General features: G+C 40.2%; 1 protein-coding gene across 6 annotated transcripts in view; it reads right to left on the reverse strand.

Annotated features, from left to right (window-relative positions):
• RARB (retinoic acid receptor beta) overlaps positions 1 to 19,934 on the reverse strand; it is a 353,150-nt gene that overhangs the window by 137,360 nt on the left and 195,856 nt on the right. For 5 of the 6 annotated variants that reach the window (XM_081883362.1, XM_081883363.1, XM_081883360.1 and 2 more), the window contains one exon: positions 2,785 to 2,907. The exons of the other annotated variant lie outside the window; for it this stretch is intronic. In XM_081883362.1, coding sequence (XP_081739488.1) covers positions 2,785 to 2,907 — 123 coding nt within the window. The remainder of the gene's footprint in view (positions 1 to 2,784; positions 2,908 to 19,934) is intronic. 6 annotated transcript variants of the gene reach the window in all.

The following is a 19,934-nucleotide window of genomic DNA, read 5'->3' on the forward strand; positions in this document are numbered from 1 at the left end:
CATGGCACCAAACCCGGAAGTACCAGAACGGGTTACTTCCGGGTTTCGGTGCTCACGCATGCTCAGAAGCACCAAATCTCGACCTGCGCGTGCGCAGACACAGCGCTGCAGGTTGCAAACGTGCCTCCTGCACGGATCACGTTCGCAACCTGAGCATCCACTGTACAATTCTTGGCATGGAAATGCACCACGATGTGCATTTCAAACAAAAATGCATGCTAAAAAATGTGAATTTTAGAGTAAAACTTAAAAGTAAGAAAAATTTGTGATAAAATGTGTTGAAATAGTGTGTGTGTGTGTGTGTGTGTGTGTGTGTGTGTGTGTGTGTGTGTTTTAAATTTCAGGTTGATATGGGAACTTTCACATAATGTAAAATTCACTTCCAGGAATATAGAGGAATATTGTGCAACTTAACATTCATTTCTGTGGTACTTGCAAACAGATTTGTTTCCCTGGAAGCAAATATCATGGTGCTAAACTTGCACTATATTCTGGAAGCAGAACAAAATGAACTTCCCTGAAAGAATCCTGAGAACTACAGAGTTATTGGGACACCCCTCACATAGCTACAGTTCCTGGCACTCAAAATAAACTACATCTCCCAGGATGCTTTTTGTCACGAAGCCATGACTGTTAAAGTTGTATAAGAGTGCTTTAACTGTATTGTATGGCCATAGTTCCATCATGGGATTCAGCTGCTAAGCCCCACTAGCTCCAGGGTTCCTCAGTGGGGGGCACCAAGGTAGACAAAGGATAAGAAGAAGAAGAAAGTTGCCTGGATAAACCTAGAACCATATCACTCCCGATTAATATGCACAAATCTTTTTGAATGTGATTGCATGGTCAGGGCTCGATTTAGGTCTGATGAGGCCCTAAGCTCCTGAAGGTAATAGGGCCCTTTATACGTCCAGCTGTCCTTTGTCAACAACAAATTGTCCCTGTTTTTTTGTGTTGAATATATGCTATATGGTCATTTATGGACCTAATAGGTATCTAAAGCCATTTGCATATGCAGGATGTAGACACCCTATATATATAGAAATGAACAAACCAGTGATATTTTAGGGAGCAGGCTAGCAGGCTAGCTAGATGTAAGCTAGCCATTGCTTACATCATAGGAGCCTACACAACCCAAAACACTGTTGCTGTAAGTAGGTTTTATTTTATTTGCTTTTCATCTTATATTTTGGAAATGTACAACCAGTTTTTCCTTTAATTTTTTGGGGGGCCCCAAGAGAGGGGGGCCCTAAGCTGTAGCTTGATTAGTTTATACAGTGGTACCTCAGGTTACATACGCTTCAGGTTACATACGCTTCAGTTACATACTCTGCTAACCCAGAAATAGTGCTTCAGGTTAAGAACTTTGCTTCATGATGAGAACAGAAATCGTGCTCCGGCGGCGTGGCAGCAGCAGGAGGTCCCATTAGCTAAAGTGGTGCTTCAGGTTAAGAACAGTTTCAGGTTAAGTACGGGCCTCCGGAACGAATTAATTACTTAACCTGAGGTACCACTGTACGTAAATCTGACACTGCATGGTGCAGTGCAACTTTCGCAAGCCACTTTAAGAGCCCCCAAGTGGGATATAATGCAAAATGCAAGCCTTTTAAATAAGTAAACAAAGAATCCATTTGTAAACGAAAAGACCCAAAAAAAATATTACTCTGCACCTCTCAACAATCTCCAGAAGCCAAGCCTGGAAATGAACAGGCGGAAGAATGTGCTCTGACAGAGCTTCCACTGATTTAAAAATGAGGTGCAAATACGTTTCCATCAAAGGTGCATGTACAGGGGTAATGAAAGTCTGTAAGGAGAACGCACTTCAGTATCATCATATGCAAAGTGTTAGCAGAAAGAAAAATTCTCTCCATCTTCAAAAGCCTTATCACCAAGAGACAATCTAAAGATACGTATATATTTCCAAATTCCAACTTACTTATTCCTGCTACAGCTACTGACGCAAAATTGTAAAGCGGAACAAAAGCAGCCATTGCGCAGAGATCAAAGCACAGTGCATTTCCTTTTAAGCCCAGACTTTAATATGTGCTTCAGCCGATCACTGTCATTGTTCTAGATTATGAATCACCGACACATACATTTTCAAGTGTAATGACACTCTTGCTTATTAAAGACCTCTCAGCTGAAGGGGCAGAGTATTATGAACTGGCCAATCCATTCATTTTCTTGAATATGTTATTCAGTATTTTATGCTAAAGCAGCAATACACCATCCATTTTAGTACAATGATCCTTATGTTCAATAAAAGTGAAGTGCTGCATCATAAATCATTATAGTCATTTATTCTACATTAGACATATTAGACACTCTATTCCATAATCTATTACAATAAGGTGGATTTAAATATACCCCAAGGAACTGCAATAATAACTCGAGAACCAAATATAGCAACTGCGGATAAAATATAGTTAACCTAAAATTGCACCGGCAGAATGGACAGTGGTGAATTTTAAAATGAAATTCAGAATGTGTTATAATCTGAATCCAATAAACAGGCAGCAGAGAAGCAGTGCAACCTTTCCTAGGAAATTTGCTTAAAATATATCTAAATTATTCACTTAGATTTTGCAAAAACTATTTAATGTATGTAGACATAAATGAATCCCGCTTTAAAAAGGAAACTGTGATTAAAAACATCTTTGAAGAACAACCACCAAATACCCCTTCTGCTCTGGATTTACTATTTCCTTCTGCTTTGTATATACACTGGTTATCTTACAGAAGCTCTAGTTTCTTCAAGCTGCACATTTGCTCTTCCTAGCAGCTTACCTTTTATTTTTAACCATTTTTTAAAATCCATGTGCTTGGTGGCAAAGTCCCAGCTGGCTTTAATGGAGCCGGATTGCACCTTTTGGCCATGATCCAGTACCTCTGCATTCAGAAAACAGGAAGCTGATGAGTGAAGGGAACAGACAGAAAGGAAGAACATAATTTCCTCTTATCTCAACTTCTTGGTGTTTCAAAATATCATTCCCAAAGTGCTCCATGGGGCCAAAATAACACATTAAGTTCATCTCATGGTTTGCCTTTAAGTACAGGATTTCTCTTTCCACCAGTAACCAGTTTGGTGGTGGCCCCAAATCGGGACCCTGATACGTGGCGGACAGGAGAGTTAACCTTTTGCTCCTTGCAATAGTTTTGATCTGGAAAGGGAGTCTGCCCCTCAATTTGTATTGCTGAAAATGCCAGAAGAGCTTTCTTCTTATGCAAATAGTAGTCACACCCTGCCATGAACAGAACTGAGACCACAGCGAGGACTACAAATTACAGCATCCTTAACCACCACACCAAGGTCTTGATTCAGTTTGTGGTGTACATGATATTTGTAAAAGGAAGATCTTGTAGTCAACAGCAAACTTTGCGATAAATGTATTGTAAAGTGTGCCCATAAAAAACACATACTTTATGCCACTCTGTGTGAGCCTGGTATACCATCAATGCAGAAATAAGTCATCAGTGAGTGCCAACTGATTCTTATTCCAATTACATCTTATAGCCTGGGTCCTGGTAAACCACGATACCATATAAATGTCACATCAGACAAAGCAACACAACAGTCTTAAGCCAATTATTATTTTTTCCTTCTGCACCCAAGTCTGGAACTGTGGATCCTTGCACAAAGACAAAAAACTCATGGATGACTCTCTTAGTACAACTGAGTTACATAGACTTGTGTATAATTAAAGAAACTGGGTTGGTCATTTCAGTGAGCTTTGAAGGCAACACATACCTTCACACAACACAACCACATGAGTAGATACATTTAATATGAGGGACAGCAGGCAAGCAGTTATACACGACAGAGATAAATAAAAGATCCGAGACGCAAAGAGGCTAGAACATCAATTGAAAGCTAGCATTGCTTGCCATGCGCATGGAACAGCCAAAGGGAATTGTTGTATTCTCATTTCTATGGAAGCCACAAGCAGGAATGCTTATGTTAAGTGGGAACCTAAAATTGCCCGTCAAATTGTTTTGAGACTAGGTCACCTGTGCTAAGAACAGAAGCAAGGTGGCACACGAGATAGGGCTAAGCAATAATGTTATATTGGTTCTGATATTATTAAGAAGAGCCTGCAGGATCAAGCCAAAGGCCCATCTAGAACAGCATCTAGTCCCAGAGGCCAACCAGATGCCTGCAAGAAGTTTGCGAGCTGACCCTCGAGTACAACAGCACTCTTCCTACCTGCAGCTCCCAGCAACTGATGAGACAGCATGCCTCTGACAGTAGAGGCAGAATATAGCCAAGATGGCGAGTAGCCAATGGCAGTTTCAGACCTTGTAAGTGTCCCTATTTTCCAGGAATAGTCCCAGATTTACAGAAGCCGTCCTGATTTCTGATTTGATCCTGGAATGTCCCGCTTTTCTTTAGGATGTCCCTATTTTCAAAAGAGAAATGTTGGAGGGTATGGAGTTCTGCGAGCCCCAAGCCAAGGAGATCAGTAACTGTACAACCTTTGGAAGACCTCTGAAGGCAGCCCTGTATAGGGAAGTTTTTTAATGTTTAATGTTTTATTTTGTTTTTATATACGTTGGAAGCTATCCAGAGTGGCTACGGCAACCCAGTCAGATGGGTGGGGTATTGGTATCATCATCACCATCAAATAGGACAGCCCTATTTTCATCATAGAAACGTTGGAGGGTATGCAACTTTATCCTCCATGATTTTTTCTAATCCTCTTTTAAAGCCATCCAAATTGGTGGACATCACTACTTGGCTAGTGGAACAATACTAGCAATGAAAGAGGAAGGTTTTGGCAATTCTTTATCTTCTAAGGCTGAATCCACACAACAGTTTCCCCCCAATGTATCCCTAACTGTTAATATCGACATTATATTTGAGCTTTCACATAATGTAAAAGCCACTCCCAGAAAAATAGCAGAATATGTGGCAACTTTAGTGGTCATTTCCATGTTATTTGCTTCCAGGAAAATATTCTGTTTACAAGTAACACAGAAATGCATGCTAAACTTGCGCTATATTCCTGAAAGTGAATTTTACGTCATGTGAGTGGTTAAATATAATGCAGAAATGAACAGTTAGGGAAATGTCGGGACAATGGAACCAGCTGCTGAGTAAATGCAGATGAAAACAGTACTTGCTTTTGTAAGCCCTGATCAGTCAATTTGTCAGAGATCTATATTATTGTGGTCCTATCCTGGACACAAACCAGCTGATCTGTGAAATATGGATAGAAATCTCCACCCAACATCATAGGGCTTTCACTTTTAAAGCATCAAATAAATTAAATAGCACAAACCTTACTTGCCTAGCCTTAAAAGACCATCTTTCGTTTATGTTTCCTCTCCTTACGAACCGCTATCACAAATGGTTTCTTAACAGTCCAGATGCAGTACTTCCACCATTTTGTCCTTCACCACTAATTAGATAATCCAAACAATCAAGTTTATCTAGCGTGATTTGTTTGCTGCAAAGCCACGCTGAACATAAGTTATGGGGCCATTAGCCTATTCTTCTCTCCCTACAAGTCTCATTATTTTGCAAGTCACGGATATTAGGCTTAGGGCTGACTGGCAATTGCCAGAATTGCTCATTTCCTTTTTGGAGACACAGGAAGTACCACTTTTCATTACTATCAATCCTCTTGCTCTTGATGAGTCTTCAAATAGCAACTGCAACTGATAGGTTAAGTTTATTAGATCATTTCCCTCAAGACCTTAAATACAAATTAGGTAGGTTTTCTTATTCGCAGAGAGGATACAGCATTTCCTCTCGCTGCCATATTCTCTGTTGCAGCTACAAGTAGGGTTGCTGCCTATGCATCACTCCAAAAAAAGGGCAACAGAGAACTGATTCACAAAAATGTGTAGATGCCAATTTACATGCCTAGCTGAAAATTTTTAAATAATTACTTTACTTTGAGTAGAAATACAATACATCTCACCAATGTGGTGAATAAGACTCTCAGTCGCTTTCATGTTGCTCACTGTTGACTATCAACTTCCCAGCCCTTAATCTCTCTTCTTTTGGTTCTTCATTTTTAAACCAGGATTGGACAGACAGCCCTTCAAACAGATGACCTCATTCACTGGAGAACTGTCCTCTACAAAATAGGACACATGGTCACCCTAGCAATGAGAGATTTTTCATGTTGCTGCTCAGGCACCAGGAAATTTTAACAACCTCTATGGAATGTAACTGGGTGCTAGTTTGTCCAAAATTAATGTCACAGGATATTTTTTTATGATGCTGATAATATATTATCAAAAGAATTGGTCTTATAAATGATCTTAGCAGCACAACCAGTAATTGCAACTCAATGGAAAACTGTCCAAAATCTAACACTGAACGCTTGGTTCCACACGCTGGAATATAGTTATAAGAGATAAAATTATGCACATTTTGAGATTACGCGAAGGACTAGAACATCCAGACACCTTTTATATGATCTGGCATTCTTTTATGACATATACAGAGGCATTCTTTTATGACATATACAGAGGGTGGGGCTGTGTTCTAAACCACTGAGCCTCCTGGGCTTGCCGATCAGAAGCTCGGTGGTTCGAATCCCCGCAACGGGGTGAGCTCCCATTGCTCTGTCCCAGCTCCTGCCAACCTAGCAATTTGAAAGCACGCCAGTGCAAGTAGATAAATAGGTACTGCTGTGGCAGGAAGGTAAACAGCATTTCTGTATGCTCTGGTTTCCGTCACAGTGTTCCATTACCCCAGAAGTGGTTTAGTCATGCTGGCCACATGACCCGGAACGCTGTCTGTGGACAAACACTGGCTCCCTCGGCCTGAAAGCAAGATGAGCCCATAGTCACCTTTGACTTGACTTAACCGCCATGGGGTTCTTTACCTTTTATGACATATACAGTGGAACCATCCTTTTCAAGACAACCTTCATTACAACCCTGGCAAATCTGCAACTATACTTAATAATCTGATATTGTTGAGTGCTTACTTGGACTTTGTTATTTTAACTCTACATGCCTGATTTATAGGTTTTTTAAAAAAATCTTTAAATTTTTATCTGTTATAATTGTTCGCTCTGTTTTGTATACATTATAATATGATTTAAAAGCTTTTACAAAGCAACAACAACTGGGTGCTAGTTGGAGGAGCACCGTGCAAGAAACTGACTAGTTATAATAGAAATGTCCTTGAAAGAAAAACTGCACATCATTGCCAGGTTTTCAAGATAAACTTACCAAATGCAATCTTTGCCTCCTGATGTTGATCAAACTCTTCTTCAGAGTTTGTTTGTTTATAAAAGTTTTTCTGTACCATCGTATCATAAAATATCAGAATGGTGTTATGACTATAAAACACCATTAAAAACAATGCTAATAATCCTAAAAGTGGCTGGCTATTAAAACAGCTGCAAAGGCCCCTCAGCATAAAAAGGTCTTCCAAGAGATGCCTGAAAGTCAAAAGCAAGGATGCCTGCCCAATTTCTGCTGGATATTTAAACCAGTACCTAGTTCACATTTCACCTTTTCTTTCCTAAAAAAACATTCAGACACACATACACTGATAAGAAAACCACAGGCTAAATCTACACCCTTGTGCAAATTAATTGAAACAAAGCATGTTTTCTATCTTACTTGTAATCCTGTACTCAAAACAAACAGGAAAAGTCAGCTGATCATTATGGTGCCGAAAGCCTGCAGCCAATAGAAGGAATGATGCGCTCACCACAATATATTGAGGTTCTACGAAAGAGAGTTTATTCCAGAGCTGGAAAAGAGGTATCCTGACAGTACTGGGATATTGCAGCAGGACCTAGCCCCCTGTCTAAAGTGGTGAAGAAACTCATGACAGAGCAGCAAATACAGGTATTTGATTGGCCAGGGAATTCCCCAGATGTAAATCCCATTGAGAATTTGTGGGCTAAATGTAAAAGTCGCCTCTGTGCTGTAGAGTGTACGACTATGGAGAAGCTCATTCTGGCGCTGATTCAAGTGTGGTACAGGGATCCGAAAATCAACAGTGACTGTTCGAAACTAGTAGACTTCATGCCAAACCATGTTCAAATGCTGCTTAAAAATAGTGGAGGTCATATCCATTACTAATGTACGTATATGTGAGTTTTGTACATGTATATGTGAGTTTTGTATAATAATAATAATAATAATAATAATAATAATAATAATAATAATAATAATAATAATAATTTATATCCCGCCCTCCCCAGCCGAAGCCGGGCTCAGGGCGGCTAACAACACTAAAACAGTGCAACATTATAAAAACATTATAAAAATTAATTAAAATCAAAATTGATGGCAACCATAAACTAAAGTTTTGTAAAGACTGCCAAAGGAGGGAGTCAGGCTGCGCCCTGACCAAGGGCCTGGTGGAACAGCTCTGTCTTGCAGGCCCTGCGGAAAGATGTCAAGTCCTGCAGGGCCCTAGTCTCTTGTGACAGAGCGTTCCACCAGGTCGGAGCCGCAGCTGAAAAAGCCCTGGCTCTAGTTGAGGCCAGCCTAACCTCTCTGTGGTCTGGGACCTTCAAGATGTTTTTATTTGAAGACCGTAAGTTCCTCTGTGGGGCATACGAGGAGAGGCGGTCCCGTAGGTGAGTTTTGTACAATAAACTACATTGTTTGTTTCAATTAATTTGCACAAGGGTGTAGAATGCCCGAGAGCTAAAATGGTGAAAATTCCGCCCTCCCTTCTTGACTCCACAAGAGCTTCTGTATTTTGTCCTGTGTTGTGAACCGTAGAACCACATGACAAATTTATTCCCTCATGCGTGGTGGAACACCCTGCCCTGCACTCTGACCATGAACCCATTTCTTCTACATAAACAAATCACCATCCAAACTTCTAAGCAGTTGGTACTTTCTCCAAATCTAGGTCCTTCCTGATCATGTTTGCTCTGACTCCTGACCTGGAACCAGCTGCTCTCAATTCAAATTCAATCACATTTCCAGGTGAGAAAGGCAAGCTTTAGTTCAGCTGAAAATGCAGAAACTCTCCTTCCCAAAGGAATATAGTTTCTTCCTCTTGCCTTAGTCAAATCATACAGCACAAAAGTTTGAAATCATAGCAGAGATTTACAGGGAAACAAACTTGTAATATTTATCTCTCCTGTGTCCAATATCCTCAACAGTTAGACTTAAACACAGCTAGATGGAAAGAAGGGGAGGGACTCCTAATTAGTGTTAAACCCAAACATTTCAGAAGAAATTTTCTATTGGAACACAAGCAAGTGATGTGTTGCTAATGTTTTATCTACACTTACTTTCCACACCAAGACCATGTTTAATCCCTATGAAGTTAGCTTATTCTCTTCTACTACCAACACATCTGCAATTTATCAATTTCACAGACGTGTCCTAAGAAGGATTTGTGCGCGCTCTCTCTCTCTCTCACACACACACTTCTGAAATGGATAAAATAATTGAAAAAACAAAACTGCTTGAACTTTCTCATGGTAAGAAAGGCAAAACAAAAATGGGAAACTTTGATATGCATGGACTGGACTGAAAAGAAAAGGCTGCCAATAATGTTAAAAAGAGGGAAATTGCAGGAGATTTCACTAACCATTGTATCTATTCATGCATTCTTTTCATCACACAATTAGAAAAGCATGGGGAGAGCAGAGATATGCTATTTAGGTCTACTCCACTGCATCCCGGGAGCGGCCGCTGGGACAATATAACACCGGCCCTAAAGGATCTATACTGGTTCCCAGTATGTTTCCGAGCATAATTCAAAGTCTTTGTACTCACCTTTAGAGCCCTGCATACCTGAAGGAGCATCTCCATCCCCATTGTTCAGCCTGGACACTGAGGTCCAGCTCTAAGGGCCTTCTGGTGGTTTCCTCAATACGAGAAGTAAAGCTATAGGGAACCAGGCAGAGGGCCTTCTTGGTAGTGGCACCCACCCTATGGAACACCCTCCCATCAGATGTTAAGGAGATGAGTACCGGTAACTATATAACCTTTAGAAGATACCTGAAGTCAGCCCTGTATAAGGAAGTTCTTAATATCTGATATCTTACTGTTTTTTAATTTGTTGGAAGCAGCCCAGAGTGGCTAGGGAAACCCAGTCAGATAGGGAGCATATGAACGTAATGATGATGATGATAATTGTTATTATCCCAATCACCCTGCCCTGCCACCCTCCATGCACTGAAGGGCAAATGAAGAGAACCTGGTGTGCTAGCTGAGGTTCCCCAAGTGCTTTGCAACCTTGTTTATGCAACCACTAAGGAGAAGAACAACGTCTGAATAAGGTTCTTGGTCTCATTGCTGTTAGTCAAAACAATAGCCTATGGTTAATGGAGTGGATAAAGGTTCCATAGTGGGGAGCAGGTTCAATCTTTTGGAAACAGATGAAAGGAAAAATCCTGGATAGCTGCTGCCAAGTCAGAGTAAGCAACACTGGGCTCGGCAAACCAGTAGTCTGCACCTATCTCCTGATAATGCAAATAGTACATTCAAGCTGCATCAAAACCTGTCCATGGAATGGAGCTTGGAAAGGAACTTGGGTTGTCCTAACAACTGCTCACACTGCTTTAGGGAAACCTGTTTCACACTTTGAAAACCATTGGCCAGTGCCTGTTCCAGGTTTTGGGAGGTCTCTATTAAATCCCGCCCTCTGCTTCCATATTCTGGCTTTGGTTGTTTTTGCTTAGTGTGCCATGCTGTCTCTCTGTTGTGGAACAAGAGAACAGCTGGGTGGGAAGCAAGGAGGAGTCAGATCTCTCAACAACGAAAACCGATGACACAGTCCATTGATCATTGGTTAGTATCACTCAGGAGTATCATCCACGTCAATTCTCCTGTCTACGTTTCAATAGGATATACGATGTTGAGGTAAACAGCGTGTGAGGTGGATAAGAGACTGATATGTACTGAGTTGAATAGGATCCAAAATGCAGCAGTCTGATTGGTCCTAGAACAATAGGATCCAGAATGCAGCAGTCTGATTGGTCCTAGAACAATAGGATCCAGAATGCAGCAGTCTGATTGGTCCTAGAACAATGCAGCAGTCTGATTAATCTGCAGGAGCCACCCAATCCGGCTCCAGATGGAAGTGAATCCACAACCTGATTGCCCTACAGGAGAATTCCGGAATCAGCCAATCACTTGCAGCCCATTGTGTAAATAATGTATATAAAGCAGATACTTTGAGGGGACTTTTATTCCTCCTCACCACTATGAGCTGAATAAAGAGCATGAAATCCACTCTTGACTCTGAGTATATTTGAGAGACTTTCTGAAAACAGTCTCCATCCATATTTACAAGAATTTATTTGACCTTCTGACTCATTTTACTTGTCCCTGGCCTATATCCTATGGGAGTATTGGCAGTGACTTTTCAGCATCGGGCCAGGGTGAAGATAAAATAACAAATTAAATTCAGTTTGGAAGATCTCCATATTTATTTTATGGTAATTGAGCAAAACGTCATCTATTTGGTTTAAAGAGCAATTAGCAATCTGAGCAAAGTGAAAATTGATCCGACTTAAAAGAAAGTAAAAGGATTATGCTAGAAATTTTCCTTTCTCAGTTTAAAAAGGCATTGCCTCATCATCCTATCTTTCCTTATTGGCATATTACCCACTTATATTGGGAAGATAATGTAGCATATTTGACATCACATTCATTTTATCGACTCCAGGCTGCAGTCTTATCAATATAGAATTCCTAGGCTTAACTTCAGAAATGTGAGCACTGGAAGAATGCTCAGAAACCAATATTTGACTGGAGGGCAAGAGCATTCATAAAACCCCTGTCAAAAGAGGAAAAATGTTTAGAATGTTGAAACAACAACAAAATAATAATAACCCCTTGCAAACTAGTTGACTGCTCATGAAAATATTTGGTATAACAGTTCTAGACAGTTTGGATATATGTATCAAACTATGTCTCTTTAAAGTACATGCTCTGGGACAAAACCTACATTTAAATATCCATTTTTAGAGAAAAACAGATTTAAGTACATTCATGTTAAAAAAAATTTTTAATGCAGATTAATGTGGAAATGGAACAGAATTTTGGGTAAAAATATGCAAAAATATCAGAAATAGACGAATTCTCCTATACTTAAAGCATTTCTTTTTTTAAAAAAAATAAATAAAGTACCCGAAACCAGTTTAAACCCAGAGATATGAAACGTGGAAATCAGGAATATCAACTTTTAGCTAAAATGGTTCAAACACTTACAAAATTTTCTGATAGCTGTAATCCAAAGCTAGAAGGCAATTTTATGTTTTATTTGCATAAGCAAAAGTTCAGATACTTGAGCATTACTGTTTTCAGATGTGTTACTCTCTTCTGAAGCCGTGTAATTACATACGCTGTTAATTAGGCTAATCTGGACATTTGGATAACCAACTTTTAGATATCTGATTTCAGAGTCACTGCATATGACTATGATAACACAGCAAAATGTGATACAGCTCACTCCTGGAGACATAATATGAAGCAAGCAGTTGATCTTAGCCACTAAAGCTTTAACTGAAGACAAACTTCCATAATGTGTATGCAGATGAGGGTCCCAATGCACACATGCAGGGGATCCCCTAATCATAGAAGATAGAATATATGCGTACAGTGGTACCTTGGTTCTCAAACTTAATCTGTTCTGGAAGTCCATTCCAAAACCAAAGCATTCCAAAACCAAGGCGCGCTTTCCCATAGAAAGTAATGCAAAATAGATTAATCCGTTCCGGACTTTTAAAAACAACCCCTAAAACAGCAATTTAACATGTATACTTGTACCACTGGCAAAATGTTTCATGCCCAGGAAATGTTGTTGTGAAAGAGAATGCAGAAGCAGGTTGCTGGCAGCTTGGTTGCACACTAGATTGTGCATTCTGTTGCACAACACAACAAGTTTCTGCTGGCTCAACTGCTGTGTTGGATTCTTCTGTGGTGCAACACTGGGAATCTTTCCCATCTCTCTGGTTAATATGGAAAGTTTGTGGTTTGGTGGGTATGCCCAGCACATGGGTACCCTCTCGCCAGTTTAAGCTAAAAGGGATTCTTTTGAATACAGTGATACCTTGGTTCTCAAACTTAATCCGTTCTGGAAGTCCGTTCCAAAACCAAAGCGTTCCAAAACCAAGGCGCGTTTTCCCACAGAAAGTAATGCAAAACGAATCATTCCATTCCAGACTTTTAAAAACAACCCCTAAAACAGCAATTTAACATGAATTTTACTATCTAGAGACCATTGATCCATAAAACGAAAGCAATAAACCATGTGCTGCAGTCACACAATCAATCAATCAATCAATCAATCAATCAGTAGCTGAACTGGGTTCCACACAACCACAAAACCAGAGCTGCAAAAACAAAAACGCAAAATAAATAGCAAAAACAGACAGACCTCGGTGCAACACTCAAAATGGAAGTGTGGCACTCAAATCGGAAGCATAACACTCAAATTGTTAGCGTAACACTCAAAACAGAAGTGTGGCACTCAAAACGGAGCACGTTCAGCTTCCGAAAAAAGTTCGCAAACCGGAACACTTACTTCTGGGTTTGCAGTGTTTGGGTTCCAAGTTGTTTGAATACCAAGGGGTTTGAGAACCAATGTACCACTGTATTTGCTTGTACAGAGATCTTTATGCATACTGGAACACCCCAGGACTACAGGGCGCTTTTCATATGAGTTGAAGACCTATGTGCACATACACACACATATGGACCATCTGAAGATAGTAAACATCCAATTGGCTTTCCTAGGCCTTTACAAGAACAGGATTTGCTCTCCCACACATACACACCAAACATTCTAGTGGGCTTTAAAAAGAAACAACAAACTGGTATGTAAGTTGCCGAAAATAATGATAGAGCGTCTGATACGACACCAAGCATCTCTACAAATGTGAGATCTTCTTCTGTGCCACAGATCAAAATTATACATAAAATGAAATCCAGAGTTACCAACTTGGTGTAAGCAAAGGGGGACAGTGTGTTCCTCCCTGTTTAATGAAATCAATGAACAAGGGCTGAATGAAGTGAGAAAAATTAAGAGGTCTAAAGATCAAGCGGGAAATAAAAGAAAGACACACAAGCAATTAAAAAAAAGACGAATGGGCTGCATTTTAAAACAAAGTATTTTGAGATGCAGCAGCAGCAGCTCATTCAGCCCTCAGCCCTGCATTATGACAATGGCATGCAAATGCTAGCAAGTCAAGACTTTCCTCCCAACCATGTTTTCATTAAAGATTCCGCTTTTTTCCAGAATAATAGTAAATGACACGTGAACTTCATATGAACCATAGGTCATGAAAGGATTTAGCATTGGCATTTTTAATCTAAAAAGTCTGTGCCAGAAAATCAATATGTTTCAGTTGCGGCATTCGAATGCAATTTTCTTCACGTAACAGGGTTTCTTTCTTTCTTTCTTTCTTTCTTTCTTTCTTTCTTTCTTTCTTTCTTTCTTTCTTTCTTTCTTTCTCCCACCCCCACCCCATCCCGCTTCTCATTCCCTCTCTCTCTTTCCTCTCCCTCTCTCTCTTAAAAAAAATAGTGACTAATTCCCAGTTTTTCTATGAAACAAGCAGCTGTGTTATAAAGGTAATGACATCAATAACACATTACATGTAAACAGAAAATGAACAAAAAAATCATTCAAGGCCCTTTTCAAACCAGCGTGCTTTTCATCAGCGCTATTACTGGTTCCATTCACATTATCGGATTGAACCATGCTGCATAACCAAGGTGCTGACAAGCCTTGATTACCCAATAACTCCTGTATTCCTTTCAGGCAAGTTCACGGAAAGGACAGGAATGCAGGGCCTTCCTGTGGGGCAGACTGCTTTCCACAGAGACTCGAGTCAATGAAACCCAATGCCCTTGCGGCTCCACGCACCAAAATGGGGCTTTGCATTTCCTGATATGTATTTATGACTTTCCCCCCCTCCTTTGTTCTCTATTGTTTCAGATAACAATTTATTGTGTGGCAGAGGGGCCAAGCCAAACATTTTAAAACAACTCTTTTCATAACACTTGGGAAGGCTGGAGACGGGGAACGGCTGGCTAAGCCATCTCTGCAGTCAATCTGTGATAGGCGCTTTCCCATGCTGCAGAGTCAACAAGCCCGTTTCTCACCCAGGGCAAATCCAGACACTACGACAACAGTGGAAACATGAGTCCTGCAGCCCAAGCTCCAGGGATCCTGTCCTGCAAGGCTGCTTAGCTGTCAGGTTGTTGCTTAGATTCCTCTATTCTGGCCTCTTGGGCCAGTTAGCATTCCTTTTCCTAACATAAACTACTCGCACAACACTTGGTGGGGTGGGAGGCTTATTTTCGAAGTGTAATGCTGTTTAAGTGTGACATGAGGGCACGGAGAACACAGATTCACTCTTCCTAACTGCTTTGCCCAGGGTGTTAATGCAAAGCAGCCAAACAGCTTGGCTACCAGATGTGCGTAAGGATCCAAAGTGAAGTCTTTATGACTAGGGTTACCAAAGGGTCTTAATGCCCAAGCTATGCAGATTTCTTAAATTTCTTGATGGATAAAATTCAACACCTCTGCTATCATGTCTGGAGTAATTCAAAGATAGAAATATCAATATAGATAGAGATATACAGCTGTACCTTGGTTTTCGAACAGCTTTGTTCTCAAATGTTTTGGCTTCTTAACATCACAAACCCAGAAGTGACTGTTCCGGTTTGCGAACTATTTTTGGAAGCCGAAAGTCCAACAGGGCTTCCACAGATTCTGATTGGCTGCAGGAAGCTCCTGCAGCCAATCAGAAGTCGTGCTTTGATTTCCGAACTTTTGGAAGTCGAACGGACTTCCGGAACGGATTCCGTTCGACTTCCAAGGTATGATTGTATATGGCAAGAAATTAAAATACATGGACTTAATACATTGCTAATAAATATTTTACACAGAGCTATTCCTACCTAATGCTAGTTTTCGACCCACTGAAATTAATGGGCATGGTTCAGTTAGGCCCACATATTTCAATGGGTCTACTCTAAGTAGGGTTTCGTTGGCTACAACCTCTAGTTTCCATTTTCCATTGCAAGGGTAGCTGATGTAGGGTTCTTCAGATATTTTAGACTTCAATTTTCATCATGGTCAATTATCAGATATGATAGAAGTTCTAATACAAAACATCTGGAGGGCACTTCCTGGTCCTACACTCAACTACCCTCACTGTAGTCATTTTATTTAAAGGAATATATTAAAAATTATTTTTTTTCTACTTCTCATATTTCCTAGACGTACTTGTTTTTAAAATGTTCAAGAAACAGCAACAATATTTCATTAAATATACACAATATCAGTCAAATAAACAGGATTGCATTAATCGCAGATTTGTCCACTTCCCAAGTACAAACATTCTGAATGGCTCCAGCTGTCTTATGTAGGTATTGGGGAGGGGGGATAACAAACCTACCTATCCAACCCAACACAAAGCATTTGACGTAATTCAGCTAAAATAAGCAATGTCCCAGTTTTCACACATTTGTTCGTAAGAATAATACATGTTTACATTTTCTTCTAATCTAAATATATGACTACGATAATTATTTGACAAGAAGCTACAACATTATCGCGAGGGAGGGAGTCCTGGAGTAACTGAAATATTGAAATCCCAAAGTGCAGAATATGGATTTGTCTGGAGGAATAACTAACAGCAGCAATGGGACTAACTCCCATTAGTCCTACGCTGCATGACCAGGATAGTAAGAGTTAGGGTTTAGCAACATCTGGAGGGCCACAGGTTTCCAACCCCTGACGTACAAGAACCTTACCTCAAAAGCAGAATATAATGATATCTGAAGCCCGTTATTTCAGTGCTCATCTACAGTGCAAACCTATACATGTTAACTGGACCACATCCATTCTTTTCCTTGTTGACACTCTCACAGAACTCTAAAAGGCTAGTGGACAGGAGTAATGCTATTGAAAGCCACAGCTTGCTCTCTGATATGGTAAGGTCTTCTATATGCTTGGTAAGTCTACATTTAATAACGTTTTTGCCAGTTTTCCTGCAACAGATGTTAAACTAACTGGCCTGTTGTTTCCCTGATTATCTCTAGATACCTATTTTTTGGGGAGAAGCTCAATTTCCAGTACTCATCTATGGGGGCTGATCTCAATTTTTTTGTTAAAAGATAAGCACTTTCACATTTGCACTTGGAGGGATGCCATCTGGACCTAGTGATTTGTTCATTTAAATTTGTTAATAAGGCCTAAGACTTCATCTCTTAACTTGGCTCCCCATTCCTGAGAAAGCTAGTTTAGGGAACTGCCCAACATCTTCTGGCATTAAAAGACAGATGCAAACAATTCAATCAGCTTTTCTGCAATCACCTTTTCCTCCTTTGCCACATATTTGACTCCCGTGTCATTCAACTATCAGCAATATGCTCCATGAATTTTTTTGCGCTATTAATGTTATGCTAATGGGCAAACCTCAAGCTCATGCATGCACCCCACCCTGTACTCTGATGTGGCCACAAGGAGGAGATTATGAGTTTTTGCTTCTGTTTGTAACAACCACAATTTAGTGTTATGCCTAACCCCAGACAAACTGTGCCTTGCTGGAAAAAAGCCAACGTTAAACTATGTTGTATGAAATTGGCTTGTTTCAATAAACCACAGTTAAGATTAGCCATCAATGGGGATTTGGGCATAATGCTAAACTGTGGTTAAAACAAAAGCAATGGTCCATTTAGTACAGCACTATGTTCTCACTGTGGCCAACCAGATACCTGTGGGAAACCTGCAAGCAGGATGTGAGCAACAGAGGTCAGTTTCCTCCAATGTTTTCCAGCAACTGGAAGCATTTCTGCCTCCAGTGATAAAACAGAGTTTATCATTATATCTAAGTGCAATCAGTTTATCATTATATCTAAATGCAATCAGTGTGTGGGCTATACCTGAATCAGAGAAACCAAAGCTGGAGCTGAACAGGATTCCAGCTGTCAAAAGGCTAAGCTTTGTTTGATGCCCCTTTGCGCTTCTCCAAAACCAGCTAAAGCAAAATAATAATTATACACAATAAGCCAATATATAAACACAACGTATTGCAGAATTCAGCCTTGCTCAGCACAGAATATGGGGCTATAGGATTTGTATTTATTTATGCATTTACTTATTCCATAGCACAAAGTATACATGAGCCCTGGCATGTTCCCACTAGAAAAGTTTGCCTCCAATTATTTGAGTTTAATTAGGTTATGGATCAAGCTACAAGTGCCTCTGAGACTGAGTGGGGCCGCATAAGAAGGTTTCATGTATCTGTCCCTGAGGAAATTATTTATCTAAAAGGAAAAATGTCACCAGCAGAAGATAGATTAAAACTATATTATACAATGCTGAACAATGGATACATGGAAGTGGCATAAGGATGCTGTGCGATGATTCATTGCCATTAAATAGCAAAATGTTTGCCCCCCTCTTTGCAAGCTATCCAGGAACAATTTGGTAGAACAGAACAAGGTTGGTTGCATAACAATGATAGTGTTCTTCTATCCACACAAATAAGCAATATTCAGCTTGCTCTTAGGTAACTAGAGAATAAAAGATGTGGTAGATCTTTAAAGTAGAACACAAGTGGTTATACAACATGGATAGTGTTCTTGTATCGCCACAAATAAATAACATTCAGCTTCCTTTTAGGTAACAGTATATGTGCAACAATCTTTTGTCCCACAGCACAAAAGTAAAACCCTCTGTACTGGAATATGTGAATCACTTCTTGGCAATCTCTCAAAGTAAACAGAGTAAATTAAAAATGAATGTTCCCTCTCTCACACACATAGGCACACACACACACACACACACACGGACCCGAGTGGATTATTTGCCTATCAAACATTGGAAGCAATCAAGTTCATCAGTCATTCAAACAAGCATCTGAAAAGTGGAAATAATAAGAAAACAATCTCACAGAAAGAAGCGAATTTTCATGGAACCATTTGTCTTGTATAATTAATCCCATATGTGAGACCAGAATGGATAAGGGGGCGGGGGAGTAGCGAAAATCACTCTTTTGATGCAATAAATGTACAAATGAAAAAGAGGTGCCTTAAGATCTCTTTCTCGTTGCATGTGTGATGTTGAACCCAGCCAGCAACGGTTTGTTCAGCAGTAAAAGCAGGGGGGTTGGGGGGGGGAAATGGAATTATACTCTCCCACAATCCCCCACCCAACAATTTTCTTGGCCCTCCACGTTACTGTCAAAGACCAGTCCTGTATTTGTCTTCCATTGCTCCATCAAGAGTTAAGACAGGTAAAACTTTGCTCCTATCGGTCTCTTACTGGGTTTTCGTGACAAAAGGTTATGCTCAAACCACATTCTCTCTGCTTGTAGAGTAGGGCTTCTCCTTCTCTAAGAGTTAAGTGTATGTGAATGCATTAGCTCTAAGTGCAACCCCGCATATGGGATAGCTCAGTCGGTAGAGCACGAGACTCTTAATCTCAGGGTTATGGGTTTGAGCCCCACGTTGGGCAAAAAGATTCCTGCACTCCAAGTGGTTGGACTAGATGATCCTCATGATCCCTTCCAGCTCTACAACTCTATGATTCTAATATCTCCTGTACGGTTAAATTCACATTAGTTAATGCGCATGCAGTCTCTCTGTGCTTTTCTTTGTAATAAAACTGGTATTTCGTGAATATTTGTGTGAGAGTGTTTCTTCGATATAAGGGTTCAATCCTCACGTTTAAGAGAATCAACCAGATTTGCCCGTTACCAACTAATGCACAGATCAGAGTGCATCTATCTATCATGAAAAAGCATACTTTAGAGGGAAATGCACACAATTTAAATATTGGGTTTTTCTGCTGTCTCCATGCCCACCCCCAACAAAATGGGGGAAAGTAGACTTATGATTGAAGATATGTGAAACCAGCAGGGAACAAAAAGAGACTGATTCATCTTGCCATACTCTGAATGCCTGTTGGACAAACAGTGGATAAACTAGGAACCCAGGAAGCTACCTTATATACTGAGTCAGACAACTGG

This window comes from Podarcis melisellensis (genome assembly GCF_964234715.1).
Source record: "Podarcis melisellensis genome assembly, chromosome: 12".
In the NCBI taxonomy this organism is placed as follows: domain Eukaryota; kingdom Metazoa; phylum Chordata; class Lepidosauria; order Squamata; family Lacertidae; genus Podarcis; species Podarcis melisellensis.